We start from the raw sequence: 18,652 nt of genomic DNA on the forward strand, positions 1-18,652 counted from the left end.
TATGGATGACTTCAGCTCCAGGCCCGCAGTGTCCCTAAATGGGAGAAAACGTGTACATGTAATAAAGCAAGAATAGCGGAACAAGGAAGCCGACGCTCGGTGAAGAGTTCCTTTGATTCTTCCAGGAGGGCACAAATCATACTAAGAGGCTTCCATCTTGGGAAGCAGAGGACCAGGGACTTCCTGTTCAATTTACTTAAGTTGCTCAGTCATGTCCAACTCTTTGCTACCCCATGGACTAAAGCACCCCAGGCTTCCCTGTCCATCACCAACTCCCGGAACTTGGCTCAAACTCATGTTTCACTGAGTCAGTGATGCCATCCAACCATCTCATCCTCTGTCGTCCCCTTCTCCTCCTACCTTCAGTCTTTCCCAGCATCAGGGTCTTTTCCAATAAGTCGGTTCTTCACATTGGGTGGCCAAAGTATTGGAACTTCAGCTTAGGCATCAGTCCTTTCAATGAATATTCAGGGTTAATTTCCTCTAAGATGAACTGGTTTGATCTCCTTGCTGTCCAAAGGACTCTCAAGAGTCTTCTCCAACACCACAATTCAAAAGCATCAATCTTCAGTGCTCAGATTTCTTATGGTCCAACTCTCACATCCATACATGACTATTGGAAGAACCACAGCTTTGACTAGACGGACCTTTGTTGGCAAAGTAATGTCTCTGCTTTTTAATATGCTGTCTAGGTTGATCATAGCTTTTCTTCCAAGGAACAAGTGTCTTAATTTCATGGCTGGAGTCACCATCTGCAGTGATTTTGGAACCCAAGAAAATAAAGGCTCTTACTGTTCCCATGGTTTCCCCAGGGATTTCCTGAGATTAAGGCTACTAGGGAGGAGACCCTGACCTGAGTCCCTGGGGCGTGGGGAATCCCCAGGACATTTCCATGTGTAGGCAGTTGTGAGCATGAGGTTTGCTACTTGTGAGTTCCTCAGCCTGCAGGTCCTGTCTCCTTCTGCCCACTCTCCTTCCATCCCCCAAAAGGAACATAAGGAGGGAGTCAGACTCTCAGACCACCCTGCTGTCTAGCAAAGATGGGGCACAGGAGGGATGCTGAGACGGCTCTGCTGGACACAACTTTCTGGACACAGCTAAAACCCTGATGCTGGGAAAGACTGAAGATGAGAGGAGAAGGGGGCAGCAGAGGACCGATGGCTGGATAGCATCACCAAGTCAATGACATGCGTTTGAGCAAGCTCCAGGAGACCGTAAAGGACAGGGAAGCCTGGCGTCTGCAGTTCACGGGGTCACAAAGAGTTAGACACAACTGAGTGACTCAACAACAACAAAAGAAAAACTGTAACGTGTTTCTTCGACAGTATCTTTCTTCCACTCCCAGTTCTGGTACAGGAAATATATGTCAAGATTTGGCTTAAAGGGGCCAGCGGTGGGGAACTCTAGGCCCTCAAGGAAAAGGAAATCCTCAGCATCTTCATTCGGGTCACATCCTGGAAATGTATTTGAGTCAAGCCCCAACCATGCAGTGCTATTCTACAATCTAGGACACGAATGCATTAGCACTTGGACTCAGGCTTGAATTGCAAATTTGATTTTTGTTGTTTATATTTAAAAAGTTATACAAGCTGCTTGGAAAACATTAGGCTATTGCAAGCTAGAGAACAAAAATATATCATTGTACCTATATGTATTTAGAGATTCAGAAACTAATCTAAGTTGCAATTGTTTCAGTGGGTATCACTGCATTAAAAACAATTTTTTATCACATTTTTAAGATAATAATAGCTACGGCTTAGTGGCGACCCCATGAATCACAGCACGCCAGGCCTCCCTGTCCATCACCAACTCCCGGAGTTCACTCAAACTCATGTCCACAGAGTCGGTCCAGCCATCTCATCCTCTGTCGTCCCCTTCTCCTGCCCCCAGTCCCTCCCAGCATCAGAGTCTTTTCCAGTGAGTCAACTCTTCGCATGAGGTGGCCAAAGTATTGGAGTTTCTGCTTTAGCATCAGTCCTTGCAATGAACACCCAGGTGATCTCCTTTCGAATGGGCTGTTTGGATCTCCTTGCAGTCCACGGGACTCTCAAGAGTCTTCTCCAACGAGTTTAAAAAAGTTTTCCAGGGTTCATTCATTTGACATGTATTTATTGAGTATGTACTGTGAGCCACTGGGGGTCCAGTAGTGGAAAAAAGCGGAAAAATCCCTACCTTCATGTAACTCTCTGTTTAAAAATAAAATTATTTCTTTCTGGCTGCACTGGGTCTTCATTGCTGCGCACAGGCTTATTGCAGTGGCTTCTCTCATCGTGACCTGCAGGCTCCAGAGCATGGGCTCAGTGGCTGTGGTGCATGGACTTAGTTGCCTCTCGGCATGTGGGATCTTCCCAGGCCAGGGATCATACCTGCGCCCCTGCATTGGGGAGTGGATTCTTAACCCCTGAACCACCAGGAAGTCCCTCTAACTCATTTTCTAATGGAGGGCATCCTGTGTGTGCTTAGTCGCTCAGTTGTGTCCTAATATTTGTGACCCCATGGACTGTAGCTTGCCAGGTTCCTCTGTCCACAGGGATTTTCCAGGCAAGACTACTGGAGTGGGTAGTCTTGGAGTTTCAGCTTTAGCATCAGTCCTTCAGTGAACACCCAGGACTGATCTCCTTTCGAAAGGACTGTTTGGATCTCCTTGCAGTCCAAGGGACTCTCAAGAGTCTTCTCCAACGAGTTTAAAAAAGTTTCCCAGGGTTCATTCATTTGACATGTATTTACTGAGTATGTACTGTGAGCCACTGGGGGTCCACTAGCTCACATGCCCTCTTCCAGGGGATCTTCCCAACCCAGGGATAGAACCCAGTTTCCCGCATTGCAGGCAGATTCTTTACCATCTGAGCCATCAGGGATACTCAGAGGGCAATCATACCTAATATTTATTGAGCACCAGATAACATTTATACATATTAACTCCTAGAGGGGGTTCTTGGGGTTGAAGCCAGACATTCTGATTCCAAGGCCAACAAGGCTGTTTCTATGTTTTTGCCATGTTCTGCCTCCCCCACCGCCGCACCGCCCCCTGCCAGGCCTGCTCTGCTGTAAGAGGCGAGCCTTGGGATTCCCAGCCAGACTCGTTTGTCTCCATGGTCTCAGTCGCCACTTTTCCCAGAGGAATAAAGCATTCGTCTTCATTTCTCCATCCCGCCCTGTCCATTCCATGGCCTAGAACAGAATCCTGGATCTGTACCTTTAAAATTAAAGTCAGGTTCATTTTTAAGTTGCTGCTGTTGTTCAGTCACTAAGTTGTGTCCAAGTCTTTGTGACCCCATGAACTGTTATCTCACTGGCTCCTCTGTTCATGGGATTTTCCAAGCAAGTATACTGGAGTGGGTTACCATTTCTTTCTCCAAGTTATCTTCCCAACCCAGGGATTGAACCTGCTCTACACGGGCAGACAGATCCTTTACCACTCAAAAGCCCTCATCTTTAAGACAAGTGCTTACGTTTTTAAGGTTAACATCCCTTCAAGAGGTGCTGAGGGCCCCAAGTTCTACTTCCTTTAGATTCTGCACCTGTCGTTTCTGACCTTGCCGCTATGTGTTGGAGCTACATTCAAGTGTCTGCCATACCTAAGATCAGAACATAGTTTCCCGGTTTGTTCAATAAACAGCTTCATTTTCTCGAAGTTTCTGCCTTGTACGATAGATGAAGCCAGTATCTTCTTTGAAGTCAAATTCCAGTGTGTCTTAGTTATGGCCTGATTTCAAGCAATTCAGGAGTGTCGACCAAGCAGCTACAGAATGTTTGGTGTTGTGATTCAAAAAGGAAAGTGTAGGAGCAAAGGTTAGACTGGATTTTTACTTAAGGACCTCTTCTGTTTACTTTTAAAATGAAATTCTCTACTTATCAGATGATAGCAATAAGGTGGCACTTCTTAGAACCCCTCATGTCATCTCCAGGTTGGTTCTATTACAAGTGTGCCTCCCTGTGTGTGTAGGAAGACTGTCCCTCTCTTTCCTCGATCCTGGGATGCTCTGCCAAGAATTGGAGAGGGCCCGGGTCAGGGCTGCTCTGCTTCCCACTCCCTCCCCAGGTCTCTCTGCCTTGTGCCTTCAACTCTGCAAAGTTACTAGAGCCTCCTTCTAACTCAGCCTAGTCTTCTTTTTGGCATCATCCAGCAGGTGTTTCCCCATGACCTCCTCTGTGTCAGCCTCCTTCACTAGAGCCCTATGAACTGGCCCTTTCTAGCAAAAAGGAAAGGGACAGACAGGTGAATTAGGTTTATACTTACTAAATCCACAGTTAGCAAGACTTTTCTTAACTGGACTTTGCAGATAAGTCCAGGTAAACAGACACAGCACTCTCCAGGGTTAGATATCCCATTAGCAGGAATGTAGAAGTTCAAAGTCAAGCATTCCTTCATGTCAGTGGGGTTGCCTCCTGCTCTGATCCAAACTCACCTCCTTCAGCACCTGTGAATTAGACAATAGAATCATTCATCTTTGCTGTTACCTGTTAACCCTGCTATGAACCTGAACTGAACACTATCTGCAGCCCTACCAATGCATAGTAAGCAAGTCAGCCGTAGCCCTGACCTTCTTGGAGCTTGCCAAACAGACACTTAAGCAATTGTCCCAGTGTACAGTAAAACCTATGATAGGGAAGGAGAGGTTGCTTGGAAAAACTTATTCCAGAATTTCCAGCCCAGTACAGGCGGGTGAAAAGAGGTACCTGTTGTAGTTGGGGTGGGGAGGGGATGTGAGAGATTCCCGGAAGAAGTCGAATCTAAGATACAACCAGGAAGATGAGTAGCTATTACCAGGGAAGGGGAGAGAAAGGGGGAGGAGTGTTTCCCAAGAGAAGAAAACAACAGGTACAGTGCCCTGGAGGCAAAAGGAAGTTTGAAACCAAACAATGAAGAATGCCATCCTTTAGGAGAATGAAAGCATACAAAGAGAACGAGCAGATGGAAAGAGAGAAGGAAATCCAGGAAAGTGTGATATCAGGGAACCCATGCATGCGTGCCTTTAGAACAGAGCAGGCTTCTATGTCCTGGGATGCTGGGAGGTCAAGTACAATAAGAATCAAAAAGAAGTTTAGGGTTATGTTAACCATTAATCTTCATTTCTGTGCTATTCAGTAAATGTGTTAAATGCCATATTCTTCAAGGATTTTCAGTGTGCTTTGTAGTATTGTTGATTTAATTCCTTGATGGGTCTCAATTAAGCTGTGACAAGAATTTAAGATAGGTGTCAACACCTTTCTTGAGTATGGCACATTTTGGCCCCAGTCTTACATGTAGTATTCATTTGAAAAATATTCCTAGATGATTCTTCCCAGTAAAACAAGCGTTGATTGCCTTAACTGTTTATTTTCTTTTGTTCCGCCCTTCAATCTTTGGTTTGCTTACTATCTCTTAGTCCTGTGAACTCTGCTTTTGGATAAAAGCTCTTTGCAAAGAATTTGAATCAAAGGCTGGGCAGTTTTGAAATTAGATATATAACATCTTTCTGATATGTTCTAAATAATTTAACAATTAGTTCATAGTGATGCATACCGCCATGCTTGAAGAGTCAGCTGTGACTTGTTATTCACTTCCCTGTTTCTTTTCCAGCTCCAAGAGACTGTGAAAAGGAAGTTGGAAGGAGCCCGATCACCACTTAATGGAGACCAGCAGAATGGGGCTTGCGATGGGAGCTTTTCTCCAACTAGCAAGCGAATACGAAAGGACATTCCCACGGGGATGGAAGCCATCAACAATTTACCCAACAACATGCCACTGCCTTCAGCTTCTCCGCTTCACCAACTTGACCTGAAGTCTTCTTTGCCCTTGCAGAATAGCGGGACTCACACTCCTGGGCTTCTGGAAGACCTGAGTAAGAATGGGAGACTCCCAGAACTTAAACTTCCTGTGAATGGTTGCAGTGACCTGGAGGACAGCTTCACCATCTTGCAGAGCAAAGATCTCAAACAAGAACCTCTTGACGACCCTACTTGCATAGACACATCAGAAACCTCTCTTTCCAATCAGAACAAGTTGTTCTCGGACATTAACCTGAACGATCAGGAGTGGCAGGAGTTAATAGATGAACTGGCCAACACGGTTCCTGAAGACGACATCCAGGATCTGTTCAATGAAGACTTTGAAGAGAAGAAGGAGCCGGAATTCTCGCAGCCGGCCACAGAGACCCCGCTATCCCAGGAGAGCGCCAGCGTGAAGAGCGACCCGTCCCACTCTCCTTTCGCGCACGTCTCTCTGGGTTCCCCCCAGGCCAGGCCTTCTTCTTCGGGGCCTCCCTTCTCCACCGTCTCCACGGCCGCCAACTTACCTTCCGTGGCCACCACTCCTGTGGCCCCCAACCCCGCCAGCTCCCCAGCGAACTGTGCGGTCCAGTCCCCTCAAACTCCGAACCCAGCTCACACGCCGGGCCAAGCTCCGGCCCGGCCCGGGAATGGCTATCTCCTTAACCCGGCGGCCGGGCCGGGGGCTGCTGGCCCCGGGGCCGTGCCCAGCTCTGACCTGTCCCCCGCCGAGCAGCTCAAGCAGATGGCCGCGCAGCAGCAGCAAAGGGCCAAACTCCTGCAGCAGAAGCAGCAGCAGCAGCAGCACTCAAATCAGACTTCCAGTTGGTCTCCCTTAGGGCCTCCATCCAGTCCCTACGGAGCAGCTTTCACGGCGGAAAAACCAAATAGCCCCATGATGTACCCCCAAGCCTTTAACAACCAAAATCCTATAGTGCCTCCCATGGCCAACAACCTGCAGAAGACGACAATGAATAACTACCTCCCTCAGAATCACCTGAATATGATCAGTCAGCAGCCAAATAACATGGGTACAAACTCCTTAAACAAACAGCACAATATTCTGACTTATGGCAACACTAAGCCGCTGACCCACTTTAATGCCGACTTGAGTCAGAGGATGACGCCCCCGATGGCCAATCCCAACAAAACCTCCCTCACGCCCTACATCCAGCAGCAGCCCCCGCAGCCGCAGCCCCCGCAGCAGCCCCCACCTCAGCTCCAGGCCCCCAGGGCACACCTGAGTGAGGACCAGAAACGCGTGCTCCTCATCAAGCAGAAGGGAGTGATGAGTCAGCCCATGGCTTACCCAGCGCTGCCACCCCACGGTCAGGTAAGCGTGAGAGTAAGGCTCTTGCAGATGCTCTCTGGGTGCGTTTCAGACCATCGACATGCGATGCTCTCCTTGCTTCTGCCATAAGGGGGTTAATTACCTTCAGACATCCTTCCTACACATCCTCCTGTTGTTACGAGGTTTGTTGGGGTTTTTTTTTCTCTTCTTTCTAAGACATGAGACAAGGTGGCAGAGTATACTTGTGTTTGAATGCCTGGGGATCAAACTTCTTTTATTCTGGACGGCAGATAAGAAACCAAAAATGGTGTAAAATGCTCGCTGGATGGGAGGCTATAGAGGTCACGTGACACAGCATGCTGCTTCTCCTGCAGCTTCTCTCCCAGGTCATGTGTGGTCCAGGACTGGGGAGGCGGGAAGGTCGGAGCCTTTTGGGATCTCTACAGCCATCTTATGAGGTCCCGAACAAGCTCAGCTTGTCTTCCCTGTATTATGAATTATGGAAATTTGGATTCTGGATATTCAAAGATGGGAGCATTTTCTGTGTTTTCAAAGTGAAGTGGAGGATAGATTCTTGTAGGACTGTGCAGTGTGTCAATACTTGTTGCTATACAAATGCATTGAGCAGCTGTTTCCACCTTGTGACTTGAGAGTGTACAAAAACCATGTCCGATTCATCAGCTATGATTCAAGAGAATTTGATGCTGACTGTCTCTTAGTGCTGTGTCCAAGTCTCCTCTTTCCTGCTGTCTTTCTTCATGGTACCATGGTTATCAAGTGTAGGGATCCATGGTAAGGGTGAGTGGCAACCACTGGGTAGTGAATGAATACTCATTGACAAGCATCAACTCTCTCCTCACCCTGATCAGTGTGGCCAGCAGCCAACACTCCTTTAATTTAACACTTTTTCTGCCTCAAAGGGGAGAGGAAGTGGGAAAAAGCACCGTCCTACTGACCTTACCCCTGTGCAGGTGACTTCAAAAGCCATCATTTCATTGCCAGTTGATGTGAATTGTGGAGGCACAATTCTGTGCCCTGATCCTCTCTGGATGCCCACACTTGATGGCAGTTGGAGATTTCACAGAAAAGTCTTTGCTTTAGGGGCCCTCGTGTGCAAACAGGTCTTAACTAGAGCTTGGATACACAGCCACAGTGGGATGCTTTAGAAACACCAGGAATTCAGGTGGGCAGATCTTGCATCACTGGGCGCTGTTTGTGTCTGCCTCTCCTGGTATGTCCCACCCCACCCCCACCCCACCTCCCCAAGCTTGATGGAGACTGCAGGGCTGAGGGTGGTGCTGGCCTGCAGAGACAGGCCTGAGCTCTGTGGCTTGATGCTTGTCCTTCACAGCACTTCCAACCCAAAGCCCCACAGAGGTTTCTTGTCTGCACATGCCAACCAGCGCTAAAGAAATTCTGTCTGGAGAAATAAACATATAGCTTAGTTGACATAAACTGCCATCAGTGGCTGGTAGAAAAACATCATTGAAATGGGAACTTTTTTGTTTTATCCTGGTTTCATTAAAACTGTACTATTGGAAAATGCAACATTTGATACATTTCAGTGTTAAGTTCTGAAGCGTGCAGAAATATAGGTGATACACAGAGGTGTTTGCTGTAGTTCAGAGGTTTATGAGATGGCAGGCTGTCAGCATGGTCATCCACTGCTACTTTTAATACAAATTGTGCTTCTCCCTCCACTGCTTTTTTTTCTCCTTCCTCCAAGCCAGACCAAAGGTGATTAATTCCAACTTTGCACACGTGTGGGTACAATATGAGCCAACCTCCCTCCCCACCCTCACTGTACGTCTTTTGAAATTTGCTAGCTTGGGATGAAGCTCCTGTCTTTACTGGAACATGAATCTTAAAGGTGCTATTTCAGGTCCTTATGCTTGCCTAGCTGTAACTGAAGCCTTGGACCACAGAGGTCATGTTTAGACAGGATTCTGTCAAGTGATGAAGAAACAAAAGTGATGGTTTTCTGGATTAAATCTGTGGGGTTTCCTCTCTTCCGTCCATCTCATGAGGTACTTTTAGGATGGACAGAATCTTACTCATTAAAATAATCATTTCTTAACCTCATAAAGAACCATCAAGCAAAATCATGCTTTTTAATGAAATATTAACTCACCACTGAAACAAGCTTCAGCATACATATATAAACAGGGGAATATCTTTCTGCAAACATACCACTTATTTCATGCTTTTATCTGATTGTGGAGAAGTATTGACACAGCTCTCAGAGTAGTTAATTACACCCTATGCGAGTACACGGCACAAATATGAGCATGAATTACAGGCAAGATATAAAGTGTAGTTATACATAGGCGTAGTTCAAATTTGTTTTCTGCTGTTGCTAGTGAAAATTCACTTTATTCTTTGTTGGCCACAAGGACCACGATGAACACTTAGTTTTAAATGAATAACTTCAGCACCAAAGCCAATAACAAGATAATTTTCTTGTACAGATGTTTACTTATTTGGACATTAGCAGCAAATGCTATTTCTCTCAGGAACAAATAGAAATCCACTTTGTTCTTGAAGGTTTCGAGAAGGAGAAAACCAAAGATTGAGAAAAACAAAAAATAATTTATTCCAAAATTTTGAATATGTTTTACCTGATAGCACCGTTCTCAGAATTTTCATATTGTTCCTTGCAATTCAAAAATTGAGCAATGATTTGTATACAAAGGTTATGCTGTTGGTGTTACTTGGAACTGTGAAAATTAGGACCATAATAAACATTTTGGAAAAATAAATAATATGCCTGAAAATCATGCTATTAATGAATGGTTAATCACATGGGAATGCTCATAGTACAAGTGAAATAAGCAAATCAGATTACAGCTTGTATGTCACAATCCAAATTGTGTTTTTTAATATGTATAGAAAAATACTGAATAACTAAAACATTAAGAATGGTATTTCTGATTGGTAAAATTATGAGCACTTACTGTTTTCCTCTTTATACTTTACTCAATTGTTTAAAATGTTCCATCATACATGTATGTATGTATTCTATCATTAGGAAGAACAGCTTTTTAAGGGAAGAAAATATTCTGTATTTTAAAAGTTTACACTTTACTTATTCAAAGAATCCTTATCCAATTTGCCAGTAGAACTGAGGTGACATCATTACTTTCTATTCACGTATATATGTGAGTTGTGAATCCCTGCTTATAGAGGTAGTTCAGAACCCTTCTCCCCACCCTTCACTCCCTTTTCCTCCCTCTCCTCACATCCCCTTTCACTCCTTATGATCTTAATCCATCAGCTAACACAGTGACGGTGAGAGTATTAGTAAAGTTTCCGCTAGTGTAATCCTTCAGCTCTTCTCCAACTTGTGCTCTTCTCCAACAGAGCTCTGATATTCACAGACATCATGGAAGTTTCTTTGAAGATACATTTTTTTCTTAACTTCAAAAACTTGGTGCCTCTTTGTTTAGTTTCTGTAAATATATATATTGTTGATTTTTTCCAAATGATACATGACCTAGTTCAGAAAGTCAAGCATACTCTGAGGCTTAGGATAAGAAAGAGCAGTCCCTTGTATTACCCCTCCATCTAATATCTGCTTCCCAAAGGTGGTTGGTTCAGCTCATTCAGTTATTTTCTCTTATTTTTCTCCATAAACTGCTGTTCCTTAGCATTTCAGTTATTCGACTCAATACAAGGATTTAATTCAGTCGCACGACCTCCTCACAAACAACCCCCACCTCCACCGTCTCTCTTTTTCTCTTCCCATACTCTCAGTAGAACTAGACAGATCACAAATTATGCCTTTGAAAATATTCTATATTTACCTGACTGATTTTTACATAGTGCCTCAGAGTTTAGCTATGCAGTGTCCTATGGTTCTATTTCCTTTCTTGTGTAACTTTTTGTTTTCCCTGGAATTTATCACTGTCTCTGTTTTTAATTGGTGTTACCTCTGACTGCAATACTTTGGCCACCTCATGCGACGAGTTGACTCACTGGAAAAGACTCTGATGCTGGGAAAGGTTGGGGGCGGGAGGAGAAGGGGACGACGGAGAATGAGATGGCTGGATGGCATCACCGACTCTGTGGACATGAGTTTGAGTGTACTCCGGGAGTTGGTGATGGACAGGGAGGCCTGGCGTGCTGTGATTCATGGGGTCGCGGAGAGTCGGACACGACTGAGCGACTGAACTGAACTGAACTGAACCTCTGCCCCCGGGGCTTCTCTGGTGACTCAAGTGACAAAGAATCTGCCTGCAATGCAGGAGACAGGGGTTTGATCCCTGGGTCTGGAACATTAGCTGGAGAAGGGAACGGCAGCTCACTCCAATATTCTTGTCTGGAGAATTCCAGGGACGGCAGAGCCTGGTGGGGTATAGCCCATGGGGTCACAAAGAGTCAGACACAACTGAGCGACTAACACTTTCTTTTTTCTTTTTTTGTCTCTGCTCCTACTTTCAATGTGTCCTCAACCTTTCTGACCCTGTAAAACTTTTAACAGGATCAAGCGCTTCAAATGCTCTTTATTATTATTTTCTTTCCTTTTTTCTCTCTCTTCCTCTTTCTCTCCTTCCCGCCTTCTCCTCCCACCTCCTACTTCCCACTCTCTCTCAACCTCTTTCTCCTCTCTCCCTCTCGCTGTTTCTTTCTTTCTCCAGTGTCTCTCCTGAAGACTTCTAGACTTTCATTCCCGTTTTTCTGTCCTGCATGTTTCTTGGCCGGCTGCTTAACTGCAGTCGTGCCGCTGGCCTTCACCCTTCACCATCATTCTTGAACTATCCCCCCTGTGCTGCACTGTTTTCTCGATCCCTCCTCTTCTTTCTTGGCTTAGCCCTGCTAATTGGTAGAGCACATTCTCAGTGCTTAAGAAAGGGTGCATGGGACATTGGCATTTATTTCCAAAAATTCTTTATTCATTTTTAGTCTTCTTGTTCTCTTAAAGCTCATTACAGGTGAGAAGCAGTGATTTATTTCATTGTTCAGTGTAGCTCTGATGATAATTTTTTATTCATTTTTATTTTTATTGGAGTACAATTGCTTTACAGTGTTGGGTTAGTTTCCGCTGTACAGCAAAGTGACTCAGTTATACGTATACATCAATCCCCTCTTTTTAAGATTTCCTTCCCATTTAGGTCACCACACAGCACTGAGTTGAGTGCTATAGAGTAGGTTCTTGTTAGTTATCTGTTTTACGCATAGTAATGTATATACATCAAATCCCACCTCCCAATTCAGGGAGATTGTTTTTATGACAATGATTTCTGAGAATGTCTTTATCCTCACATTTGATTCATAGTTTGCCAGATGTAGAATTATAGTGAGAAAACACATTCCATCAGAACCAAAAAGGCATTTTTCCATCATCCTGCGGCTTTCATACTGGTGAGAAGTCCAGTGACATTTGGATTTCCCACTCTATGTGTATAATCTGTTTTTTCACTCTGAGAACTTTTCAAATCTTACTTTATTCCTGAAATTTCATGACAATATGCCTTAGTGTAGCTATTTTTCATCCACTGTGTCTGGTACCATGACCTTTTTCTTTTTTTGGAAATGTATCTTTAAGATATGTTCTTGTATGGTTTCTTTGATCGTTTCTTCCTTCTCTTTTCTCTCTCTTTTTAACTTTCTGGAACTTTTATTCATCATATAGCAGAGCTTCTGATTGTTCTCTAATTTTCGTATGTTTTCAGTTTTCCATCTTTGACCTTTCACATTACGTGTTCTATGAGATTTTCTTAGCTTTACATTCCAACTCTAAAATTCACCATTTTATTTTATTTATCACATTTTGTGCTTCCCTGATAGCTCAGTTGGTAAAGAATCCGCCTGCAATGCAGGAGATACCAGTTCAATTCCTAGTCGGGAAGATCCCCTGGAGAAGGGATAGGCTACCCATTCCAGTATTCTTGGGCTTCCCTTGTGGCTCAGCTGGTAAAGAATCCATTTTAAATTTTCATAAGCTCTTCTTTGTTCTCTGATTTATCCCTTTCAACCTAAGGATATTAATTCTCATTTTAAAATTAATTTTCCTTGTACTCCCTGCTTTGCCTTTGTTTCTCCTAAGCACCCTTTTTCCGTATGCTCATTTTATTTTTCTTTCTTTCATGTTAGAAGCTTTTCTCTTTGTTTATTTAAAGAGTGAGGCAAGTAAAGCTAATTCATTGCTCTGTGCACTGAGACAGGCCTTGTCAAATATGGGCCTTCACTCTAGAGGGACTGAGCTGGAAACCCAGCCACCTCACTGGGTCAGCGTCTGCAGGTTTTTACCACAGACCAGTCAGAAAAGACTCTCTCAACCGCATCACAGAGAGTTGTGAATCTCGAGGCTGGCTTTCTGGAACTAAGCAGAGGAAGGGAATCGGCAGGTGGTGGTGATGGCAAAGTGTATTTCACTAACTTTTTTATAGGCTTTCGCTTTATCTCCCAGTTTTGTACGGCTTCTCAGTTCGCTCTCAGCCAGAACTGGAACGTAGGATTCCAGAGTCTTGTGGCTTCACCTCTCCAGACTCCTTCTTCTGGAGTTGTATAGCTGGTCCACTGCTTCACAAAACAGAAATGTAGCCCATTTTCCTTTTGTGTGCGCTCTGCACTCAGAAGTGCTTCTGCCACCTGAGACTTTACAACATCCCTTACCCTGACCCATCTCGTTGATATTTGGCTTCCTCTACTAAGAAGAGTTAGGATTAACTTTCTCTAAAGAACTCATTTGTCACCGCTCAGCCATCTGATTTTCAGCTTCCAAAATTTTGTTGACACCCTTGATGGCTATTTCCATCTCCCATCCTCTTTTGTTTTCAGATGCTTATGTCATTTTTATTCCTTTATTGTCACTATACCAGGGAGTTGGAGAAATCCAAGATGATTGAGGATGTTCCATCTACCAGAGGCTTTCTCGGTAACTTTCTAAATATTGAATATTGTCCAATATTGAAATGTATGTGTTACAAAATATTTCGCATTATTACTTCTAACATATTGGACTCTAACAGTGCTGGTTTCAGGAATGCTAAAGTATTCTCTTGACATGAAATTTACATGTCAAATACGTACGTTCAGGAGGACAGGGAAGAGTCACATGATCATCATGCTATTTTAGAATAAAAGCTGGTGATTATAACCATTGGGTAGCTTTTAGAATCTTGAAAATATCGACTGACTTCAAGGACTAGAAAAACAATTTAAGTTCCATGACCCTGACTAAGCCAATAGAATCTGGCAAGTCAGATGCAAGGTAAAATATTGACAGAACCCTCATCACAGACTGAATCCAGGGCCTCCCAGCGGAGGGGAAACCTACGGGCAGAAGCACTACCAAACTCCATACAATAAATGAAACGTTCCAATTGATGGGTATAATAGGTCATTTCCATCCACATGCTGGCATATTTTGAAAATCCTGATTGATATTCTGTCAGAGTCTTAGAAATATGAGGCTAAGAGTAAACAGCAGAAAAAGAAGTTTTAGGAAAGGAATTCATTTTATAATAGTATTGTGGAAGAAAGAGGTTTTAATTAGCCCCCTATGAGAATACTTTGTAAAGGTTTTGTGGAATGAGAATATTCTTGTTTACTGAGAGAGCTTACACCCCGTCAAATAGTCGTTATGAAACTTGGGGTGGCATGGAGGGGTCCTGAGGATCACCTAGGGAAATTGTTCAAGATACAGGGAATCCGATTCTACTGCTAAGGACTCGGAATCAGTAGGTCTGGGATGAGGCTTGGAAAGGTGCATTTTAATAAGCAATCCACCACCATTTTCTAATGGAGAAATGGTGCATAAGATAACTCTGAACTGCAATTAAAGCAACCTGTGTTTATTTCATTGCTCGATATTTGCATATGCTTAAATTATTGTCTGTGAAACTATAAGTTCTGCAAGGTCTCAGACTTGTGTCATTTAAAGTCGGATGGAAAAATTAGGCTACTCTGCTTACCAGATTTCTTTTTTAGGATATAGCAAGTTTTTAAAACATTTCTTTTTTTTGGAGTACAGTCGCTTTACAATGTTATGTTATTTTCTGCAGGATAGCAAAGTGAGTCAGCCATTCGTATACTTATATCCCCTCCTTTTTGGATTTCTTTCCCATTTAGGTCACCACAGAGCACTATACGGAGTGCCTTGTGCTATGCAACAGGTTCTCGTTAGTTATAGGATAAGTGAGTTTTTTTAAGAGATGAAATCTTGTGGATCCTGACTATGTTTTTTAAATTATGGAACTGCTCCTATTGATTCTCTTAATAAGACAAAACAGTTCATTCTCCATGCCACCCCCCAACCATGGTGAAGAGTGGAATTTCCCCTTGTCTCCCAGAGATAGGGTTGGTTATCCAGAACTCTAATAGGCATACTGAGGGCCCTACCTTGTGTGTGTCAAGTTGCTTTTTTCAAGATCTGTGGGAAAAGAGACTACCATGGCATGGAAAGTGCACAGATTAGCGGAAGCACAAGGCTTACTGAGGACCTCTTTGGGGACATCCTCCTGAGGGCAAGACTGCTGGCAGACATATCAGTAGGACTGCAATTTGGGGTTTTGTGTTTTGACCCTGTTATGTCAAGAACAGCATCCAAGCACCTTTCCCAGATGTTCCAGGGCTCTGAGAGAGGTGTTACTGCCTTAGCCAGCTGCTCAATTTCATTCTACTTCCAGAGTCACAGCTTCCCAGGTGGCGCTAGTGGTAAAGAACCTGCCTGCTAATGCAGGAGACGTTAAGAGACACAGATTCGATCCCTGGGTTGGGAAGAGCCTCTGGAGAAGGAAATGACAACCCACTCCAGTATTCTTGACTGGAGAATCCCATGGACAGAGGAGCCTGGTAAGCTGTAGTCCATAGTGTTGCAAAGAGTCGGACATGACTGAATTCACAGCATAGCACTAGAGTCATAGATTTCCTTCCTTGGAAGGTCATTCACTGAATCCTAAGCCCCAGCCCAGTGATGTTCACTGCATTCACATGTAAGAGAGTAGATCTGGCTTTATTTTTACCCTGACAGGAACCTACTAGCCTAAAGATCTATCACAAGTATATAAAATTGTGAAACCTGACCAGGCATACTCTCCCCAAATGTATTCACTCCTGAAAGTCTTAGAATTCCAAGTTTAGACAAAGAAGAGATATCAAAATAAAGTCACCTACAGTGTCTGGCAGTATGTAGTCTAGTTGGGGAGATGAGAAGGCTTATGATGCAAGTCAATCTGTGTAGTTGCTAAATTGTGTCCGACTCTTTGAGTCTGCCAGACTCCCCTGTTCTTGGGATTCTCCAGGCAAGAAAACTGGAGTGGGTTGCAGTTTCCTCCTCCAGGGGTTCATCCTGACCCAGGGACTGAACACACATCTCCTGCATTGGCAGTCAGGTTCTTTATCAGTGAGCCACCAGTGAAACCCCTGAGTTTGTTTCTATTTTGCATGTGTATTCATTGGTTAAGTGCCATCTTACTAAGTTCTTCATTAAGGCTTACAGGCAGAGAGAGGGCAAGGGTCAGGACTGCAAGGAGTAGAAAGACATTCTGGTGCAGGCAAGGGAATTTTTCCTTAAGTGATGATACAGATGATGGCCAAGCTGTTGGAGAATAGTGAGGTGAAATGCATGGGATAACAGCTAGCGTACTTTCTATACTCTTTGAGGTAGGAGACAGTAAGAATCTCCATCTGTATGTGGCATTTAAATTTTAAGGAAAAACAGTGCATTTAGAGGAAAGGGAGAATAGAACTTGGTGAGTGAATATATGATAAGAGGAAAGGGAAATGAATCAAATATTTGTGACCATAAAGTTAAATATTAGATGGTATAATAGTTTCTGAAAGATGATGGGCCTGTCATATATACATCTAAATATCAAAACTTATTTGTATACAGAGCAACTCAAACAGTTGTTATTATTTATCTTATTCTGCTAGCTTGTATTTCTTGTGTGCTAAGGTATAGGTTCCACGCTCAGCAAAAGGTGTGAAGCAAGCTCATCCGTCCGTCCGTCCCGTCGCTCAGTCGTGTCCGACTCTATGTGACCCCGTGGACTGTAGCCTACCAGGCTTCTCCGTCCATGGGATTCTCCAGGCAAGAATACTGGAGTGGGTTACCGTTTCCTTCTCCAGGGGATCTTCCCGACCCAGGGTTTGAACCCAGGTCTCCTGCATTGGAGGCAGACGCTTTAACCTCTGAGCCACCAGGGAAGCCCGAGCAAGCTCATGCTGCTAAGCTGCTAAGTCACTTCAGTCGTGTCCGACTCTGTGCGACCCCATAGACGGAAGCCCACCAGGCTTCCCCCGTCCCTGGGATTCTCCAGGCAAGAACACTGGAGTGGGTTGCCATTTCCTTCTCCAATGTGTGAAAGTGAAAAGTGAAAGTGAAGTCGCTCAGTCGTGTCCGACCCTTAGCGACCCCACGGACTGCAGCCTACCAGGCTCCTCCATCCATGGGATTTTCTAGGCAGTAGTACTGGAGTGGCTTGCCATAGCTCATGGCACCTTTTAAAAAGTTTGTGTTAAACTGAGCCACAAATAGCTCCTCCTATGTTTTAGAGTTGGGCTTTTTGTTTTAACAAGCATTTAATTGTCAATAAATTCATATTATTGTGAAAATGGCTTTCATTATTTAGAATAGTAATAGACTATCATATGTTCCTTTTGCTTAATATTTTTATCATAAGGATTTACTTGGTCACATCTGTGACGTGAAGAAAGTACTCTATAAAGGTAGTCATTATGCAGGAATACCAGAGGAACAGAGTTCCAAGCTTTCAAACATAATATATCATCATTCATTAACTAGTTATAACAACTTCGGACTTTTATTTGGGAAAAAAAAAACTTTTTTCCTGTACAAAGATATTCTATAATATCTTGGTTCCTGAGCAAGTTTCTATGGAATTAATCTTTTTTATCACACCAAATGGTTTGCATCTGACCCAGTGCATAAAGAATCAAAATACCTTTCATGAGTTAATTACGTTGCTAATACATTGTCATGATTAGTTAATATGATTCATGAGATTATGCAGCGTATGTATACATTTTCATTTACTAAAGTATCGACCTCATGTAGTATCCAAACTGATAACTCTCATTTATTAATATTATGATTTTCTAGAAGAGGTTTTACCAACATACCTGCATTCCCTAATTGCTTTTGCATCTGAGACATTTGAAAGTTTATCTGGGCTTCTTTTCTGCATTGAGCTCCAGCCAGTTCATACAAAGGACATTAACGAGCTTGTTAGGCCACAAATGCTTGCAGTGCCAAACTGAAGTTAGACAGTGTTTCAAAGGAAAGGTCATCTCTGGGGTGCCTGGTAAGTAGTCAGGAAGTGGTCAGTCCCTCTGAGCAGATGGACTGAAGCTGCGGCCTCCCAGGCACACCAGGTGTGATGGCAGCCCCCTTGCACACTCCACTGGACGCTGTTGCACTATTAGTGAATTCTATAACCACAGATGAGGGCTCTGATACACCTGCTCATTCCCGAAAAGCCGTGAAGCACAGCGCAGAGAGTCAGCTTCTTGGGCCCGTGCAATAAGAATCAAGAATTCTGTGTGTCGCCCAGTGCCAGACTGTGCTGTGGCCTGGTGGGGCCTGGAGTGTGACACTATCAGGCTGAAGGGTGACCAAAGGCCCTGGGATGCAGGGTGGGTCAT

General features: G+C 43.9%; 1 protein-coding gene across 4 annotated transcripts in view; it reads left to right on the forward strand.

The window, feature by feature from the left end:
- The window catches only part of MAML3 (mastermind like transcriptional coactivator 3), a 466,711-nt gene that overhangs the window by 275,371 nt on the left and 172,688 nt on the right, over window positions 1-18,652 (forward strand). For all 4 annotated transcript variants that reach the window (XM_055405115.2, XM_055405113.2, XM_088828019.1 and 1 more), the window contains exon 2: window positions 5,564-7,084. In XM_055405115.2, coding sequence (XP_055261090.2) covers window positions 5,564-7,084 — 1,521 coding nt within the window. The remainder of the gene's footprint in view (window positions 1-5,563; window positions 7,085-18,652) is intronic.

Source organism: Moschus berezovskii, chromosome 19 (assembly GCF_049115385.1).
Source record: "Moschus berezovskii isolate FMDL1 chromosome 19, NW_MosBer_1.0, whole genome shotgun sequence".
Taxonomy (NCBI): Eukaryota; Metazoa; Chordata; class Mammalia; order Artiodactyla; family Moschidae; genus Moschus; species Moschus berezovskii.